Source organism: Hemibagrus wyckioides, linkage group LG16 (assembly GCF_019097595.1).
Source record: "Hemibagrus wyckioides isolate EC202008001 linkage group LG16, SWU_Hwy_1.0, whole genome shotgun sequence".
NCBI classification, from domain to species: Eukaryota; Metazoa; Chordata; class Actinopteri; order Siluriformes; family Bagridae; genus Hemibagrus; species Hemibagrus wyckioides.
Genome location: NC_080725.1, coordinates 7041910 through 7062895, shown reverse-complemented (window position 1 = coordinate 7062895; position 20986 = coordinate 7041910). Strand labels below are relative to the sequence as shown.

At 38.7% G+C, this 20986-nt stretch overlaps 1 protein-coding gene across 5 annotated transcripts in view; it reads right to left on the bottom strand.

Annotated features, from left to right (window-relative positions):
• Nucleotides 1-20986, bottom strand: part of stard13a (StAR-related lipid transfer (START) domain containing 13a) — a 56582-nt gene that overhangs the window by 18219 nt on the left and 17377 nt on the right. The window contains exons 1-2 of one of the 5 annotated variants that reach the window (XM_058412281.1): nucleotides 15999-16442; nucleotides 1005-1076 (exon numbers count right to left, since the gene is read on the bottom strand). In XM_058412281.1, the coding sequence (XP_058268264.1) occupies nucleotides 1005-1076; nucleotides 15999-16248 (322 nt within the window). In that variant the 5' untranslated portion in view covers nucleotides 16249-16442. Of the gene's footprint in view, nucleotides 1-1004; nucleotides 1077-1737; nucleotides 1884-6512; nucleotides 6658-11251; nucleotides 11638-15998; nucleotides 16443-20986 lie in introns of those variants that run through there. The other 4 variants (XM_058412282.1, XM_058412284.1, XM_058412285.1 and 1 more) reach the window with 4 other exon arrangements.

The following is a 20986-nucleotide window of genomic DNA, read 5'->3' as shown; positions in this document are numbered from 1 at the left end:
TTTCCTGTAGACACCGCAGACTACTATCACTTCCAGTGCACTTATCACCCTGTTTATTTGCATGTGAAAGTTGAAGTGCCTCAACAGGATGCTGCGCTTTAATTAAGTGCTGTCATGAGTATCTCTTCTTGTAAAATGGACTGCTAAATCAGCACTTTTGACGCAATGTGCGTTCAGATGAACATCACAGCCTTGTACACAACTAATAAGTAGTTCAACACTGTATCTGTCTAAAAGAATATTAATTGGTCTCTTGTCATTTAACTGAATCTCTGTAATGTGGTGAACTGTTAACTTGGGATTTGTTTAGTGCAATATTTAGTCATATTAGAGCCAGCTACAAAATAGTATACATGAGCTTTTCACAGAAATCTAACAACAAATAGCACACTGCTGCAAAAGATAGCTAAACTGTCGTAAATGCTGATCAGTGCAAATAGTGATAACTCTTCATCCTCCTTTATTCATATGACAGATAAAACGAACAAAAAAAGATTAGTTTCCCTATCCACTGCCACATCAGCAATATACAGTAAGTCCTGCAATATCGTCCTTCATGAAAAGTGTGGATGTAAGCAGATTATCCTGGCATAAACTCTTCAAAACTTATACACTTATAACCATATACAAGTTTTGTCAGTGTGAAAAGATATATCTCAACATCATAAATCATATAACTGCTGGAACAGGGGTCAAATATGCAGAAGATGCTGAAAAACAAATAATGTGCAGGCCCTAAATGATATTTCTGAAATATCACTACTATCACATAATGTAATAATAACAATTATAATAACACAAAATTAAGAACTGAGCCAATGTAAAGTCTTGATTTGGTTCATTTGTGTAAATTCAGTTATTACTGTGTTCTGTAAACTAAATGTAAATATCTGTCACGTAAAATGTGTTACGTGAGCTCATTCAGAGCAACATGAAGCTAAATTAAATACAATGTATAATATATACGCATATATAATACATATAATATATACACGTTGTCTTACCCTCGTAGAGCTGAGCATACTGCGGAAATCCAGCCGCTCTCAGCCAATCACACGCCTCCTTTGCTTCAATCTCTAAATAAAACAGACAACAGGTAATTAGCCCTTTGATTGGCAGCATGCATTATTTTATCCATCTGTTGTGCCTTTATCCACACACACATCAACACCCCGTCAAGCAACACATCTAACTGAAAAGCAGAGCGGAGAACACACAGCTAAATATAATGCCTGCTTCAGGAAGGACTGATCAGCAGGTGACTGAACAGCATGTAAATCTGCACACATACCGTAAAGTTGCACACACACAGGTGAATGGAAAACCCAAGATATTTTACTAATACAGAAAGAAAGAATCTATACAAATACAGAACAATTTCAAAAGTGCAATTTACTGAGAAGCTCTGGGTAAATGCAGCTGAATTTGTATTCTTTCTTTTAAAATCTTTTTACTTTTAGACAATGCTTTATACAAATAAAAAATAAATACATTTTTTTATTTGTATAGCGCATTTTTTTAATGTAATATGCAAAGACAAGCTAAATTTTTATCAGCCAACATTAAAATCCTAAAGACATTCAAATACAATAAAAACAGTACTTTTCTAAAAGACAAGTAAAGGGGTTTTTTTTCTGTCATTTATCCACACGTTAGAAATAATGATACATACGAGGCAAATCCACTGGCCATACAAAGCAATTGTTAAAATGGAGATGAGACAGGAAATGATCTTACCACATTATGACAATTATACCCGCTTTCTTTCAATGTTCTCGGAATAATTCTGAGAGAGCTGTGTAGTAAGAAGGTGTATTATTGCTGATAGAAAGCGATCAGTGCTGACCGCTCACTGGCTGTGCTTGAGTTCCATCCTAGCAATGAGACCGAGTGTGTGTATGTGAGTGTTTGGTGGGTGTGTATGTGTGAAAGAGGGAGAGAGAGAGAGAGAGAGAGAGAGAGAGAGAGAGATGGACTATTCTGCTCTCTCGTAAACAGATCTGATACAAGTCTTTTCCTTTATTTCTCTCTCTCTCTCTCTCTCTCACACACACACACACACACACAGAATGAAAAGCTCTCAAACAGTTGCAGTGATGACATATAAAATGTTTGAATGAGCGCCCCATCATTAACAATTCACCACAGTGTTGCACCAAAGGGGAAAAAAACATTTGAGCAATGTTATGTGTGAAGATGCACCTGTGCTCCTGCAGTGATGTCAGATCCGAACTATGATGTCAGATTAGCATTAGCGTGAAAGAGAAATTCATTTGTGAAAATGTATCATGTATCAGTGGCATTATACTGAAACTTAAATGCCATTCGGTTTACAGATTAAGCGGAGATAAAAACAGGCTGCTGTTTGGCTCAAAATGATATCATAATTGCTGAGTTCATTTAAAGGTTAGATATACGGTCATAAATGTCAGCAATGGCACACAGTAATTGGTCTTATATTCAATGAGTATCAGGGTAGTTCATCCATTCATGTTCAGTAACCACTTTATCCTGGTCTACACCCTGAATAGGACACTAGGGCGGCATGCACAAACTTGTTCACACACTCGTTGTAGCCAGTCCACCTATTGACACTGTTTCCTGGTGGGAGGAAACCAGAGTATCAGGATGGAAACCCAGAACATGCAAAACTCCATAATAATTGCTAATCTCAGTCATTGTGACATTCATTTGTATGGGTTTAAAATGGGATTCCAGAAATACAAGGGTGATCATTTATCTTTTTAAACTCCCCTTCACAAGCCTGAGCATTCAGATGTCATATACAGTATATCCCTGACATCTCATAAGAATTTAAGAATAAATAAAATATTTGCACACACACTATAGTAAACAGCATCAACAGCAATAACATCATAACAGACACTACATGTACCAGAATACCAGAGTATCTAAATTACAAGGACAGCACAGAACTGCCCACATATGTAAACTATTAGAAAGAGATGTGGAGGGCCTTTCTGAGGGTGGAAACAAGGCTATCTGGGGAAAAGCTCAGCGGGGTGCAGCTCGACCCACGCTCACACACAGGAAGTTATTTTATATCTATTCTGCCTCTTTAAAAGAATGTGTTTATTTTACTTGTATATAGACAAAAAGGTCACATTCTTCCGTGTGTGTGTCACAGGTCAATCTTACTGCTAATGGAGCATAGAAAGAACAATGTAAAGAACATTTTGATGTATGAAAGTCAGATTGTTGCAATTACTGGAATCAGATTCAGTGGATCAGGTCTAAGAGAGTCCACAGGAGACTCCTGGGCTCGTTTAGTGCTATATTAAATGGAACTCTAAACCTTTGAGAGAATTCGGGTTAGTGGCAAAAGAATGTAAAAGTCACGGAATCTGAAGCTGTGGGAACAAAGTGCTGCTGTTTTTTTTCTGCCACCCCTTTTAATTAAACACGGACCCCTGGCATCTTTGGCGACAAGAAAAAACCCAGCACAAAGCCACACACCAATCAACCCATACAAACGGCCTGCCATCACACCATGGCAGCACAAAACATGAGTCGTTTCATCACCTCACCAACACAAAGTCATGTACCTATTGTGTGCCAACAAACCCCACACAGAGCAATCATGGTCCTGTGGCACTCTGCAGCTCTAATCCTGCCCCACCGAGGCCAGTCCAACAGCCCCACAGGCTCAGGGCCTTAAGAACAGCCTGCAGGAGACAAAAGAGGTTTGAAAGCCACCAATATTTGAGGCCAACAATAAAAGGCATTCTCCTTTTGATTGAGCAGGCAAGACCTCATGTTACATAAGAACACCACCTAGTGTCCTTAGAATTCACTCCGGGCCAATAATGTCTCTTTCAGGTCTCTTTTAATCCCCCTCATGTACTCCCCCACTCTCATTCTCTCATTCTTTCCTTCCTGCTTCCTCACTTTTATTAAGTGCTCAACTCTTGAAGCTGGTGCCAGTGTAGCGTCGGTCACTGTTGGATGTGAAAGGGGCTGGAATTAAAGCACTTCCTGTAAGTTTGGTTTCCACAGCAGTATTAAGGAAGGCATGGATGGGCTGCCCCTAGCAACAGGGACAACATTTCCTGCAGTAAACAGAGAGATGGCAGATGAGAGAGACGGGAATCATTTTCAATCCAGCCGGTTCAAACACACAATTAACACAAGAGGACAGAAACAACTGTGTCTAATGAGATCTAAACACGCACACACATGCAGGATTTTGAAATTCAGGACCTTTTGCTTCACATCAAATACACAACTAAACACACACACACACATACACACACCTAATAATTTATTCGAATTATTTAAAATGCACCAGTTTGTCTAACCTCACAAACCAAATCCACCTAACATGGAGCCTGCCATGGCAAACCATAGCTGTGTCCCTACTACTCTGCTATACAGTAAGCAAACAACAGTACGATAAAGAACGTCTGAATTCTCAGTATTCATAAAACAGTAGGTGCAAAATTCTAGAATTATCTACTGTGATTTCAGTAGGTCTCTAGTATATGGTGTTCTAAGATATAAGTAAAGCGTGGGGTTGGGGGTTTGATTCCTGCCTCTGTCCTGTGTGCTATGAAATTTGCATGCTCTCCCTGTTCTTTCCTCCAGTTCCCTTCCCCTACTTCAAAGATATGTTCTGTAGGCTGACTGCTGTCTCTAACCTGTCTGTAGTGTGTGAATGGCTATGAGTGTGTGATTGTGTATGTGGTGGGTTGATGCACCATCTAGGTTGTCCCCTAACTTGTACCATGAGTCCTCTGGAATAGACTCCAGGCTCTCTGTGACTCTGTGTAGGATAAGTGCTACAGAAAATGGGTGGATGTATAAATAAAGTGTAATATTATCAGTCAGCTGTATTCTATATCAGCTTATGCTGTATTTGACTAAAGGTCGTAACTCATTCCTGACCTCAGACCAGGGAAAAATGGAAGAATCTTGGAATTCCTAGCTGGGAACTCGGTACCTATAAATGAGTTATGTCATATATACAAGTATTATCTCTAACTCAATCAACATACAGACATATTAGTTTGTTAAAGCTACAGCATTGATTATATAGTCCATGTTTTCCCCCACTCAAATACGATATCTTCTGAGGTAAGTCAGATGCTTTGATTTAATTTACGTCATTGTCTCTTGTCACTCGAAAATACAACAGTTTCAAGTATTTTGTGGACGTGAAATAGATCTTGAAAAAATTGTGAACACAATATACTCATGCATAGCCACTCCACCTTAAAAATAACCAGCATGTCACATCAGTGAGTCCAGATATTACACAGAAACTGTAAAAAAATAAAATAAAATAAAAAAATTTAATGAAAGCACTCATTCTAAACCTGGTGTTTATTTGTGGATCTCTGTTCGTTTTACTATTTTACACGTGTTGCTGGTCAGTTAGTGGAAAGTTTGTCACTGTTGGTTGCTATAGCAGGCATAGAGTGGATTCATTCTTCATGGATAAATCATCTGCCAGATAAATGAGTTTTACTGCAGATAAATCAAACCCCACTTTGGTTAGTTATCCTATGAAGTGTGGGATGTCCTCAAGATAGAAATACAAACACTACTGAAAAAGGAGCTATACAGGACAATATCGACAACAGACAAGAGAGTGTGTGAGTGTGTGTGTGTGCTTGATAACAGAGTGTAACACAGAGTGACTCAGCGTAGTGGAGAGGTCACAGACTGTAATACTTGTACTGTAAACACCAGACTATTCCCTGACTATTCTCCAGGAATGGAAAATCACTTAGTAGATTCTTAAACAAACAGTTAGCACATAGCTAGATCTAAATCATATGCTGTCCCCTGACACACACACATGCGCACACACACACACACAACTCTAAAAGTGATGGATGACTTGCTGTAATAATCAGTTTTGCTCTACAGTTAAGCTTATGATCACTTTTCTATTAGCACTGAGAATATCAGCAGTAGCAATGTGTGTGTGTGTGTGTGTGTGTGTTGGGGGGGGTTCTTTTGAGGTCACATATATACGCACTGGATAGCAGGCCTCTAGAGTGACCTCAGATAACCACCCCTCCTTTCCCACCAGAACACAGACACACACACACACACACACACAAGCACATGCACACATCTGGATCTCCGCCACTTTCCCACACATACTGAAGTACTTTCAGAACCAAGATTTAAGCTCCTCTCTAACATAAACACAACTCTGGAATTCCTGTGTTATGAAGCCTGTTAAATCTAACTCCATCTAACATATTCAGATATTATTCCTGAAAGTTACGGTGTAGATTAACCAAACAATTAAGATTGATTCGTATAAGTCAAACAAATAAAAATTCACAGTTGAATAATGTGTAATTATTATTAATAAACTTAGGTGCAAGTGACCCATGAATTGTCAGCATAAAAACATCATAAACTGATATAAAAAAAAAAAACATAAAATACACTTCCTAAGCATCACAAAATTAGGATTTTATTTTAAATGAGTTTCCATTTAAAAGATCTAAAATGTAGAAGATAAAGTGTATTACCTTTAGGCATCCGTATTTCAGTAGTCAAGCACAGGGTTCATTGCTAATTGTAAATTAATGAACATCTGGATTTATCAGACTTCGTCTGATCTTCTGATATGTTCCTCTCTTTTTCCTTGAAAGCTTTTATTTTCCTTCTTTTTCCCTCCACTCCTGCCTATGACCCCTCCTCTACTCTCCCCCTCCCACTCACAACAGCTGGATTATGTACTGTCTGCACACAACCCCGTCTCAAGCATGAGAGAATCAATCACCAGTCACATACACACAAAGTGTGCAACAGAGGGAGAGACAGACAGACAGACAGAAAGAAAGAAACAGACAGAGAGTGAGGAAGAGAAACAGAATGACAGACCAAGAGAGACAGACAAACAGAAAGTGAGACAGAAAGACAGACAGCGATAGAGAGAGAGAGAGAGAGAAAGAGAGAGAGAGAGAGAGAGAGAGAGAGAGAGTTTGACTGTAGAGGCAGACTGTAAAAGTAGTGAAGAAAAAAAATGCTACAGCACAAATTATGTCTTTTATACTGCAACAAAAATGATCAAGTAAGACAGACACCCTAAAGAGGCACAGCTCTGTGTGTGTGTGTATGTATGTGTGTATGCATATGTGTGTGTGTGTGTATGCATGCCAGGATTGAAGAAGGCATGAGACACACCCTCGCCATGAGAATCACCGTGAAGTGAAGTGGCAGTAAACCACATGAACTTCCCACCCCCCTGCACCTCAGTCTCCCCTGCGTCCAAACTCTACTGAAGAGTACTACACACACACACACACACACCTATCATATATACAGTATACTCCTAAACAAGAAGGTGCCAAAAACCTTTCTTTAACATTTATTAAAAATGTTATATATGTATATTAAAGAAAATTAATAAACATGTATAAAAAAGTTATAGAACATTTATTTAATTACTGACAGAATAAACAGGACAATCTCCTACATCTCCTAATAAATAACATTTATTCTGGGATGTTTTTTTCCTTTTCTCTTTGGCATCATAAAAAATGTATTAAAATTCATCCATTTTTAATGGATGGTCTCAGTCTCAGTCTCCATGGTTCAGAAATCAGAGCACTGATCAAGGAGTCGGCCATTTTAAAGGCTGCATCAATCGCAAAATCCTTCCAGTGGATCCCTAAAAAATCTCCTGCAAATACAGCAGAGCACGCGATGCTCACTTTGTTCCTTTACCATCGAGTTTTCTGAAGCCCCACATCTAAAAAAAACCCCAAAAAACCTCCCAACAACTTCCTCTACAAATGTAAGCAGTTTTTGATTTTTGTTGTAGCTCTCAAATGATTACATACATTGACTTTATCTGACTATAAATGGTTTGAATCTAGCAACTTTTATGTGTTTAATAATTTTTTTTTTAAATACACTAGCTAGGCTGTGATTCTGTTTTATATCACATACACTATTAGTATTTTATATGTTTGCATTTGTACAGCAACTGATTTCAGAAATTGTGTCCCAGTATGGTCGTGACTTAACCCTAACCTTAGGGAGCTGATTGAGACGTACCCAAGATTATGATCACAGATTGAAATATACATGGAATTAATGGTGCTGCTGTACTTGAAGTATACAGTATGTAGTCTATTGCCTAAACCACATAAGACAGACACTATGGCCTGCATTACAAGTAAAAAAAAAAAAAAGGTAAAAAAAGAGAATATAGTAAAATATTGGTCACATTGCAGTTGTTGTCACCTGACAGCTCCAGGATGCCTGCTTCAATCCTAATCACAGATTATTATCTATGCTCTAATGCTGTGTCTGTATACGTTTGTTCAGTGTCTCCTTGCAATGAACTGGCCTTCCAATCCCTTGCCATATTGCTGCCTTGAACCTGGAATAGACTCCAGAACCACCTCAACCCCACTATAATGCAGGTGTGAGACCACCATCTGCTTTTTATTTCTTATGATCATTGTTAATTTACTCGTTGATGGGATTGTCAGAGGGGGAATAATTATTAATTAAGATAGAACAGCGTTAATATAATAATAATAATATTATCTCCATTTCTTTTGCTTGGGGGAGAAGGATTTGGTTTGTCTGTTTTGAAATGTAATCTGCTTTTAATGGAAACCTGTTTTGTTTTATTGTTTTCGGGAAGTTACTACACCTTTATAGGGAATAAATAATGGCCCATTGAATTGGGTGCTTTCATATTAGTCGACTGTTAAGTTTCCTTAATGGAAAAAGTCACAATGCAACACTACTGAATGATGCTGTTTGCACCAACAGAGGACAGCAATGAGCAACAATAAATTCAGTGCACGCAGTGCCCACAAATAATAATGAAATAACAAAAATAGTTTGCAGCTGGGATTTTTCATCTAGTTTCACTGCTGGGTGAAATTTATTGCTGTTAGAAGACAGGGATTTACATTAACTTGTGATATCGAGCCCCAGGGAATCCAACCGAAGCTCTGTGGAGTGAAATAAGGGAGGGAGAACAGCTCTTGCGTGCTCCCAGTGTGGGGAAACTTCATCCTCAGTCAGGTCACAGTAGTGTGGCTTTAATATGTCTGCCAATGCCAGCCTTGTGTTCTTGTGTCATTCAAGGCTTTTAAAACCTGGCCTGATTAGATGACCATTTCACTTGGATTTCATTTAGTAGATGTGAATCAATTGACCCATCGTGTGATTGCTAAGCTGCATTGCTTCACCATTCACTATAACAAAGACTCTTACAGCATGCCATAGCATGCTGCCAGAGTGACTTATTCATACATACAAGTATGAAGGTATGCACACACACACACACTCACACACATACAACATTATGTTGAAACAGAAGACAACATAAGAAAAAAGTATGAGCAGGATGAAGAACAATCACATCTGAAGGGTATCTGATGTTTAAATCTTTCATGATTGGACCAAACCCTCTCACACCAAATGCACTACTGAACAGCAGCAGCAGAAGAAGATGATGATGATGACGATAAAGAAGAAGCCTTTATTTGTCACATATATGTTACAACACAGTGAAATTCATTTTTTTTTTGCATATCTCCGCTTGTTAAAAACTCGGGGTCATAGCACAGAGTGAGCCATGATACAGCAACCCCAGACCCCCCAAGACATCATAGCAGCTCATTAACCCCAAACACACACACACACACACACAAAATATTAATCAACCCTCTGTACTCACACACAGTCACACACAGCTAAGGGATATTTTAAAACCTGATCATTTTTTCTTCAAATTATTTCATCAGCTGCTTTCCCTTAGACTCTACACTGTACTTAACATACAAGCACTATAATCAAATCACTAAGGTTTGCACTTAAAGTGTGCATTTGGTTGGAGGATAAAGTGCTTCACTGTGCATTACTGCAGCGATTATCTCTGCGTTAAGAGCTTGAGAGCAATTCAGTTGTTGCTCAGTTTGCAGCTAGTAGCACCACAAACGCTTCAAGAGTCTCAAAATAATACGATTTAGTTCAAGAAACTATTATTGCGATATGTTACATCAGAAGTACATGAGAGTTAGAAGTACCATTTATTGTGTCTAATTTAGACTCTGGCTGGATAATAAAAGCACATAGTGTGTGCTGTGAGAGCATGCTGGAGCAAGGACAGACATGCTCACAGGATCTTGATTTCCCGAGATCCTGCAGGACTGCACAGCTCAGTGGAGATAGCATCCACCCAGCAGTGTCAAGACAGTGTTGCAGAATTCCAACATGACGCCAATCACAGCCCTGAGCAATACCAGTGGTTTAAACTGATTCAAAAAGGAGCGCTATCTAATATAATGATCTATGTGATCATGTGATCGATGTGATCTATCTTAAAAAATGCTCGATGAATGTACTTTTTCAGCCTATATTAAATGATAATTAATGCTCAGGGAAAAAGCCAAATTCAGTCACATAATACAGATTAAACCATTATATAAAACAATATGTAATCCAATAATGAATTAAATACTGAAAAGTGTTAGAGAATTCAATTAAATACAGAGCAAAAAGGCATTCCATCTAAAATAATTTTTTTTTTTTTTTTTAATTAGTGACTGCATATGCTGCTAGCATCTGATTCTTCAAGAACACCTAAAGTCCAAACCATGTGTCCCAACAGATTCAAGGCTCTTTCAGCCACTTCACACTGGGTGTGTGTGCTGTGGCCCATATGAGAGTCTTCCAGTATTCTCTGCAGCGCTGGTCTAGTTTCAGACTCATTTGATTCTAATGAACCCCGGTGCATTTGCATTCATCTTACATCATCACAAACGCAGATGGAGAACACAACACAACTCACCATATTTTTGGTTTCTTATTATTTTGGCACTATTACATGTCTGCAATCTTATGAGTTTTGTTTAACTGTTCATGTATACCTCTTCTGTGTCCCACAACATTCCCCTGTCACTCATGGTGCACGTGTGTGGTGGAAACTAATGATGTCGTTATCGGCTAAAACATACACACAGGTTACTGTACTTCCTGAACAAGTGTGGACGCGAGTATGAGTTGTACTTACGTTCATGGGAATCGTGGCACATTTCCAGTGCAACTAAAGGAAGTCTCAGGATCAGTACTGTGCACTTGCTGGTCCACAAGACAGGTGTCACGTTACTGATTTTTCATGCAAACCTGCTATTTTAGTCTACACTACCAGTGTGAAAGCCCCCTTAGAGAAAGTTCCTGAGATACAGCAAAAGAGAGCAAAAGTGGGTCAGTCATGTGCACTGTGCACTTCCCTTACCTTGCTCTATCTTGTGGAGCAGCTGCTGGCGGGCGACAATTCGGGCCAAACGCAACCCAGATCGCTTGTGGCGACTGTCCAGCCTCAGGTAAATGTCCTGAGTCTCAGGTGTCATGCTCCCAAAACTCTCAGCTTCTATACACTTGTCTGTTAATTCCAGTTTCATTACATCCATCTCTCTCTGTCGCTCTGTCCACAAAAAGTTGTGGATACATAAGGGAGGTGTCTGTCTTCCCGTGTCTTATCTCCTGGACACTCCTTCAGCTTTCACACAGTGAGACGCAGCTGTTCCACATTCCACAATGCTGAGAAACCCACTTCCACTCACACTGGGAGCAGCATAAAGACTGTTTATAACTTTGCAAATACATACAAAACACATACGCAAGAATCCAGGCTAAGGAAACACTCCTCACTGATCTACCCACCTCATGGTCATGTGACTGATAAGCGCCAATAAGGACAGGATATTGAAAGAAAAATCTCAGCCAAATATGTGCTTTATTCCAAAGCATGTGAGGCCAAAAAAATCTGAGCAGTAGTATGATTTATTGTGCATGTGTGTTCATGTTCAATTTCTCATCTCAACCATAATGCTAAACAGAAACACCTGAGTTTACACCATTTATACTATATTTGTACATTATAGACAACAGAAAATTATATATATTTATATACTTCTCTTCAAGAGGAAGAGAAGAAAATCATTTTTTCCCCTCAGCAATAATGAAAGTGAAATGCAGTGAAATGAATTACACAGATGCAGATCTCCCTCTTGTGGCACTTAATGCACAAACACATACAACATCATTTGATTTATTATTCTGATTTATTTAATCTGATTTATTGCATGCTGTGTGTTTGAATTTGCAAATAACAGCATCCCACCCACACAGACACACATACACACATATGCATTCACTCTAATTAAACTAAGGTGAATGCTAAACTAAGGCATTTTTCTTGTTTTTGCTGGTTTGTTGAGCTTGTGAGTGACAAGAAGCTGATGCTGCAGCATGCCTTTACACACACACACACACACACACACAGCCATGTACATTAAGCAGTGTACAGTAAAACTGCTATTCTGTACCCCTTTTTGCTCTTTGCCTTGATATGTATTCCTGCATAACACACACACACACACACACACACACACACACATACATCTCACATATCTACTGAATATACTGAGTTGAATTACGGACAGGTTGACATTGATGTCTGTGCTGCCCTACATTCTCCCTGGCTGAAAAGAGCTCACTAACATTCCTCACTAAATGCCTGAGCTGATACAGAATACAGATTTAGGATCTGCTCGTCTCTGTTCATCTTGATTAGATGAAAAACATCAAGGGAAGGCATAATATATCATATGCAACCAAACTGACCAGTGACCGAAGTGGGTTATATATTGTACACTAGACTGAGGCAGAAGTGGTCTTCAAAAATCCATAAATCTCCACATCAAAGTAAGAATTAACCCCTGATTTGCCACACCGCTTCCACATGCTAACAGGACAGGACCTTGCCAAAAAAACTGCAGGCAACAGATTAATGCTTAGAGGTCACTGACCTCTAGTGGCCACCACTTTAATTTAAGAAATGAACAATAAAAATGTCAAATGAACAACTAAACCAACCCTTTACATATCCCCCATTTCATCATGCATTATTGGGTGCATGTGGACCTAAATCCAAGCGCACCTTGGTCAGTCTACATCAGGAGACATTCCACATACCGTAATCATACGACGGAGCCGGGAGTGGGAATCCCCGAATTCCACCTGCATTAAATTACTAGGAAACTGGAACTAATCCACTTAAACTGCTCATGAAGCTCATGAGTTTTAGAAATGATACTTAGCAATATTTGTATATATATATATACACCATAAAAAAGAAAATCTGGAAAAATAGCCTGGTTTAGCATTACCATTTGCTATAGCCTTGGAATATCATTTAAAAATATATCTGCTGAATAAAATCATATGATTGAGAATGACAGAGAATTACCTGTATAGCACTGCCATTACAATTTTTTTTAATTCATTAATAGATTTGTGTGCTTAAACAGCACAGAGTGAGAAAATTGTGTGCATGCTTGCAGACACTTAGTGACTTTGCTCTAGTTTTAAGTAGGTCGTATGAATTATTCAGTATTATTCAATTATTCTTATATTATAATTCAGGCTCTCTGGTTTGTATGAAAACAGTAGCATTATGCCTGGCGTTTTTAATGAAATAATTCAGTCAGTACCTTAACAAAAAATCTCACTGAAGCCAATATGGAAAATGGAGCTTCAATAATCAAAGAACACATAAACAGTGTAAGAAATTATGAGGAAATCCTCCTGGTCAGGATTCCTGTAGACTCCGAGGCTATTCCAGGATGCCTGGTGCATCTCATTCACACTGAGGGGCAAATTTGTAGTAAAATCAGTTTTGGGATGTAGAAGAAAACCAGAGATCCGGGAGGAAACCCATGCAGATGCTGCAGTGTAAGACATTTCAACAGGGTTAAATTTCGAAATGAAAAAGGTTTAAAGGTAAAAATTTAAAGGTAAAAATCAATTTATTTTTATGTATCAATGTCAATGATTCGCCATCAGTTTTGATCCTTCAGACACTGTCAGGCTGGAATGTCGATAAGCCTTGATACCTGTTGAGGTTAGAGCGCTCATTACTTAGATTTTCCCCCAAAATACAGTAGCACTGGGCTTGCAGAGATTATTGAACACAAACACTGTTTGCTATTACAGACATGTTGCAGTAGAACCTCGTCCTAGCGTGAAACTTATTTTATGATTTTTACAATAAGGACCAAATGAGATAATTATTCAAAACCCAGAGAAAGCAAGATCAGAGCAAGACCACCCACTTATTCCAGCTTCTCTGTATTGGCTGCAAACTTTTACTAAGAGCCCCTGAGAGATAATATCTAAATATATTAAAGGTCCTACATCGTATTATTTTTGAACATGTCTGTATTATTCCTGTATGTTATCGACTGTGTCTACTGTGGAAGATATTTCAAGTTATTTTTACACTGAAATCCATGAATTTCTGGAAGGGGGTTCTCTCTAACCCTAACCCCTAACTAACTAACACCAGGTTTTCACTCAAACCTTCCCACTAGACATTATTTTCTGCCCCTGTGAGCTCATATCTGACTTGAATAACACAGAATAGGAGAAAGATGATGATGAGCAAAACATCCAAGCAAAACATTTCAGCATAGTGATTCAGTACAAGCGTAAATAGTTGACATCAGCTGTTTGTAACTGTTTATTACAAATCCAGTGCTGGAGTATGACGCTTCATCATTTAATGGCATAAACCCTACGGTGAAAAGAATTGATTAATAATGCTGTGTTGATTGCAGCCATATTCAAATTAATTTCTTGCACGAGAAATAATGTTTTGAACAGTGTGAACAAAAAGGATTTATTCCATACTGAGCCCAAAGATATAAATACTAATTAACAAGAAAATTATTTGACTGTTTCAGCATTCTTAACTAAAATGACAAATATTTTATCATAGGTTGTCCTATAGTCCTGTCGTATCTTACATGTTTTTTTTTTTTAATTTTATTCTAATCTCTGCTTGAATTTTATTATTTTTTATTTATTTTATTTGAAATAATGTCTTGTTATTGAAAAGTCTTATTGGAGTATTTTATCCTCTATTGGTCATTAATGGTTAATAATTCATGGAACACAATGTATTAAACAGTTCATTTCTTTTATTTAAAGCTTACAAATTCTGTGTTGATGATGAAATATTATCACAAGATGTGCTGTACATTAAAATCTCATTTAGACCTGAACAAGAACCCAAATGGAGCATATTAAAAAAAATCCCATAGACATGGTTCTACAGAATATTTATAACTTGTCCTATAAGCAATTCCACTAGGAATCTTCTAGAAACGGTTCCAAAATATGACAGAAATGCTAATTAGAACCCTGTACAAGTTTCTTATTGGAAATCTTCAAGGCTGCATCCAAGGCTACAAACTAGCCACTTCTACAGGGCATCATTTGGATGATAAAGTGTTCCAGCTTTCTGAACAGGAACAATTCATGAAACGTATATATCATACATCGTGTAATAGACAGCAATGTCAGAACAATACTCCAGCACCAGAACGCACAGTTTCTTGGCTGTAGTTCACAGTGTGTGATAAACTGCTGCTTGTTGACTAAGACCAAAGACTTGGCTGCTATGCAAAACACAGCTGGCGAGCATGCTTAGTATGCTGGTGTGCAGTTTTGGATTCAGCCACACAGGAAGGACAGAGCTGTGAGCATCTGAAGGAGGTGAAGATTCAACAGAATCCAACGGAAATCTCAGAGGTGTCAGAGATCTGGAGCTTATTTCACGGGATCACGCCATATGACCTCTTCATGTTAATAAATTAAGCAATGTAGGAGAAAGACAGTTATGGTGTGGAGATAACGGTACATTCCCAAAGAACTAGCAAACTGCTTTTATTGCATTTAGAAACTTGTAATGGCCAGATTAACAGAAATAGGGGGATGAATGTAAGGAAGAGTGTAGTATGTCTCAACGCATGCAGGTCGGAAACATTAACTTCAACTTGACCTTCCCAAAATAGCAGACACAGCGCTCGCGGCGCTGACATCATTCTGCGGAGCTCGCCGTGCTCGCGCTCACAGCATCAATAAGTTCACTAAAAGACTGAATAAAAACTAGGAGCATGCGGCGCGGCTGTACTGACCTGCGAGGCGTCTGTCTCGGACATTTTTCCAGAGTAAATCCCAAGCCTTGGACGTGGAGTCGCGCAGCTGTTCGCTGATCGAGCGCCGCAGCTGCAGCTTTGTTGACTTTCGCCTCGTCGTCATTGTGAAATATGACGCATTATAACGCGTCCGCGATGCACCGTTATCGCTCCCGGCTCGGACCCGCGTTTTTTTTTTTTTTGCCGCAATAGTCGTCACTCCATCTGATTCGTGCCGCTGCGTCACCATGCGCAAGAAGAGTCCAGTCACATTTTTCTCCGGCTCGAGAGAGTGTCGGTGAAATCGCGCGCTCCGTGCGTCATACTCATTGTAGCGGACGCACGCGCACGAGAGAGAGACTGAGCAGGGGAGAGAGAGAGAGAGAGAGAGAGATGTCAGCTAGAAGCTGGTGAGAATAACGGAGCCCGAGACTGATGTGAAGTTTTCAGCAGTGAACACACTGCAGATTGGTTTGGTAGCCTCACCCCTAAACACTGCATGCGTTCTCTCTCTCTCTCTCTCTCTCTCTCTCACACACACGCACACACACTTATTTGTCTACACCTAAAACTAACCTTAAGATTAACTTCAGTAACCAAAATAAAGCATTTTCCTCTCCTTCTTTCTCTCCCTTTTATGATAAAAGCTGCAGTTTTTTAAAACACTTTCCCTTGTGGGGACCAGACAAATGTCCATAAGGTCGGAACTGTCAAATATTCCTATCCTTGTTTCCCCCAAAAGGAAAAAATGCCCTACCCCCAACACACACACACACACACACACCACTGTTCTCACATTATTAAAAGCAAAATCGTTGCTCAATGTTTTTTTTTTTTTTGTATTTGTAGTGTAGGTAGCCTTTATCCTATAACTCAAAATTGGGGACCTAACCCCAGGGACTTGGGACACAAGGCGGGTGGAAACCCATCACAAGGCACAAATGCACACACACTCACAAACCACAGACAATTTAGAGATTCCAATTAGCCTACAATGCATGGCCTTGGACTGGCAGAGAAAACAGGAATACCCTGAAGAAACCCCGGAAGCATTGGGAGGATATATACAAATTCCACACACACAGGGTGGAGGCAGGAATCAAACCCCCAACTGTGGAGGTGCCAGGAAAACATGCTAACCACTAAGCCAGTGTGCCCTCCCTATGTAGTACCATATGTAGAATATACAAGAAATGAAAGAGACCATGTAATGAAACAGAGAGGCCAAAGTGTAGAATGTCAGCAAAGTATTTCTATACTCAGAGGGCCCGTTTTATACAGTCCCGTTGTGGGGGATCAAAAATAAGACATTTTTCATTACTTCATTTCTGTTAACCTAATTTTTTTAAACCATCCATCACACTCTCACATACTCGTGTCTGTTTCTTGGTTACTATATTGATGACTTCTGCTTCCAAGAATTGTGGGTTCATGCTTAACTCCATAACCATGGACTTAATTTATCTTACATCCACTGACCACATCTTTGAACTTACAGCACAAAATTATGTAGCACAGTGCATGTGTGTATTTTTACCACCAACAGCTGGTGTACTGACACTGCTATTATTTTATCTCTCTGCTTACCAGATGTGTAATCACTCTTCATACGGTGTAAGCTATCTTTGTATCCCAGACTATTTCATTCCTTCTGATGTGTATATACATTTTCAAGGCTGAAATGCAATCTACTCATGGTGATGAACGATCATTTTAATGAATTTGAGAATAAATTTCCCAGTAGATTAATTTTCCTACAGGGAGATAATGTAGTACCATGCTGGCAGATCTACCAAGGTACCAGCTAATAAGGGCTTGGACCAGCATCAAAATGCCATACAAGCAAAACATGGTGTCAGCTAAACCTACTAAAATGAAAAAACAAAATAACTGACCCCAGCGACTACGAAGCCATGCTGACATCAGCTATTACGGAAATCATTAAAGTTTCTCAGAAACCAGTTTAAATTCTTTACACTTGGCCTGCAGGGCAAATTAATCATCAGATTAGTGTGCACATCAGATGTCCAATGCTGCTCATCATTTTTAATAAACAACCTTTCCAATCTACCAGTGAATATATGAACTATGCAGATGACACACTCGTAATGAAGATGCCTATTATACCAATGATGAAATTGCACATAAAGACACTTCTGTGTCTGTCTTCTGTCAACAGCTAGCTCCCTATATTCAATTCAATTCAATTTTATTTGGATAGCACTTTTAAAATTGGACATAGTCACAAAGCAGATTTATAGAAATCTGTAACACAGGATATAAATGATGCATTTTAAATTTAAAATTGTATTTATCCAAAATAAGCAAGCCAGAGGTGACAGTAGCAAGGAAAAAGTCTATGAGATGATATGAGGACAAAACCTTGAGAGAAACCAGACTCAAAATGGAGGCCATCCTCCTCAGAACACCAGAGGGGTTCTGAGTAATTTCTCTTCTATAAATTGCACAGCTGAGAATAAGTTTATTCCATTTCCTGGGGATCACTTTGTGTAACATGATATGATGAAATTTTAACATTCATTTTAAGCAAGCACAAACTCAAAATACCTATCTTTCCCCATTTACAATGTGAGATGAGCTCTTATCTACACCCATGACTATCACTGTCTGTTTTCATCTTGTGTTATTATGTTTCCAGCCTCTTCAAAGCCAGTTCACTGGTGAGAGCCTACTGGATTCCAGTTTCCCCACAAGAGCTGTTCATCTGCATAGAATAAAATAAAACTTCAAGAGCAATGCTGCTTCTCAAACATGTCATATCCACAGGTAAAAGCCTGAATAAATATGTTTCAATGAAGGTTTATATGTTCTGTTTCTCTGCACTGAAGTTTTCTCTGGAAACATAACTGAATTAAAATTGGAGCCCACCAGAGAGGTTTACCCAGTGGTGGCCTGTCAGGGCCAGCAAGGCCTTCTCTGCTGGCTTAAACAGCAGTGATCTGAATCACTGACTTACATTTTAATATATTTAAAATATTTTTCCATGAATGTGTATTAAATTATTCCCAATAGTCTATTCTCTACATTTCATAGCTTTTCTCTTGGTTGTGCTGCTTCCAGTAGAGTATATTTATGATGAGAGTATTTATCCAATCATATTTCAACCAGTGGCTGACATCATGTGTTGCCAGGGTGAAAGAAATCTGCCTTAAGGCCTTCAGAATCAATAGTGCAGGCGCCCGTAGCTTAAAATAAGTGGCAATGAAATTGTTACATTAACCAATCAGATTTCGAGTTGACGTCACTGGGGCCATCTAGCAGGCATATGATTACGTCCTTTGATTGGATAATTGGAGCAGTCAGAGGCAGCGAACTGCACAAACTAAATAAAATATATATACTGTAACTCACAATGGCTGACAGAGGAGAAGAAATCGATTTGGTCGCAGACGTCCTTACAAATGCATTTTCAAGGTGGACTGTAATAAAATGTACTATTCCTTGTGAGGTGTGAAATACTGTAGCCTAATTTAATTTTTACTTTGCTATTTAACGGTTGATTAGTATCTATTGCCGTGGCATCATAATGATGGTATAGAGGTGGATTAATTCAGGAAGGATACCAGTGAAGGCCTAGGTGTGAAATGTACTGCCTGCCACTGGGTTTAGCTTAACATGTAACATAAATAATAATTTAAGGGTTTTTTATTATTATTTTATTTTGGTAACAAATTACATTTAAAATATATTGCTCAGATGAAGTTGAACTTGTATCAGTGATGGAATAACACAACAAATACAAGAGCAGCATGAAATCTGAACTGCACAGAAACATCGTACTTGCTCAATAGCAATAATGACTCTGCAAAAATAAATGCACACGCACACATACACATACACATACACATACACATACACATACACATACACACACACACACACACACACACCTGGGGCAGGTATTTTCTTTTTTGGGAAGTGGGAGGAAACCACAGTTTCCAGAGGAAGCCCATGTGGCTATGGGAAGAACATGTGAACCTCCTCAGAGTCAGTAACCAAAGATCAGGATTGAAAGTGAGACACCAGAAAACCATGAAATCAATCAAACAAACAAACTACCAAACAAAAACACACCTACAAATCAAATATGCAGATTAAATAACTGAAATTAAAAAATGTCAATAGTTTTAAAAAATCTCACACTATCAATAAGTCAAGTGTTTCTTAATATTTTTAAGAAAAATATGATACTTTTTTTGTTTTTACTAGATTGTAAATCAACTTAATTACTTAGTATATTTTTTCTAACTTCTACTTACATGAAACATACATGACTTGTGATTCTCTCTCTCTCTCTGTCTCTCTCTGTCATACTCTCATGGGATTGGAGATTTATGTCAGTAGGTATTGGTGATGACATGCCTGGCAGGAGGTGATGAGAGAAAAGAGGAAGAAACCTAATATAGCACCCTTACAGCCAGTATCACACTGCTTTTACTAGTGGGACACTGTGATGTATAATCAGATATATGAATGTAACTAAAGAAAACCCTGCATGCCCTTACTCCCAGCACCATGAACCTGGGCTTCTGCAAGTGTCACGCTGAGGAGGAAAGATTATTTATACAGGCGAACCCTCAAAATAAAGCTAAAGGGTAACCTTACTCCAGGGAATATAGGACATGCAGCCAGCCTGGCGCTGAAAGGGTCTTGGTCCCTGTTAAACTGTTAAAGATTATATTTACTGCTTACTCAGGTGCAGGATGTTTGACAGGTACAAAGGATGCACAATGTACTTTTGCTTACTCTTTAATCAATCAGCTATATACAGTGGCCTGAAAGTGCAAAACAAATAATGCAACAGCAAAATGAAAACACTATGAAAAATATGAAAAGGCAACAGAAAAATCAGTTGTCTACACTAAGAGGAAACGTGAAGCTACTGATGCTGTAACTCCTGCTTATTTTGTTTAAGGAAGCAAGGTTATTCAGAAGACACAAATATTTTTTATACCTGATTATAATTG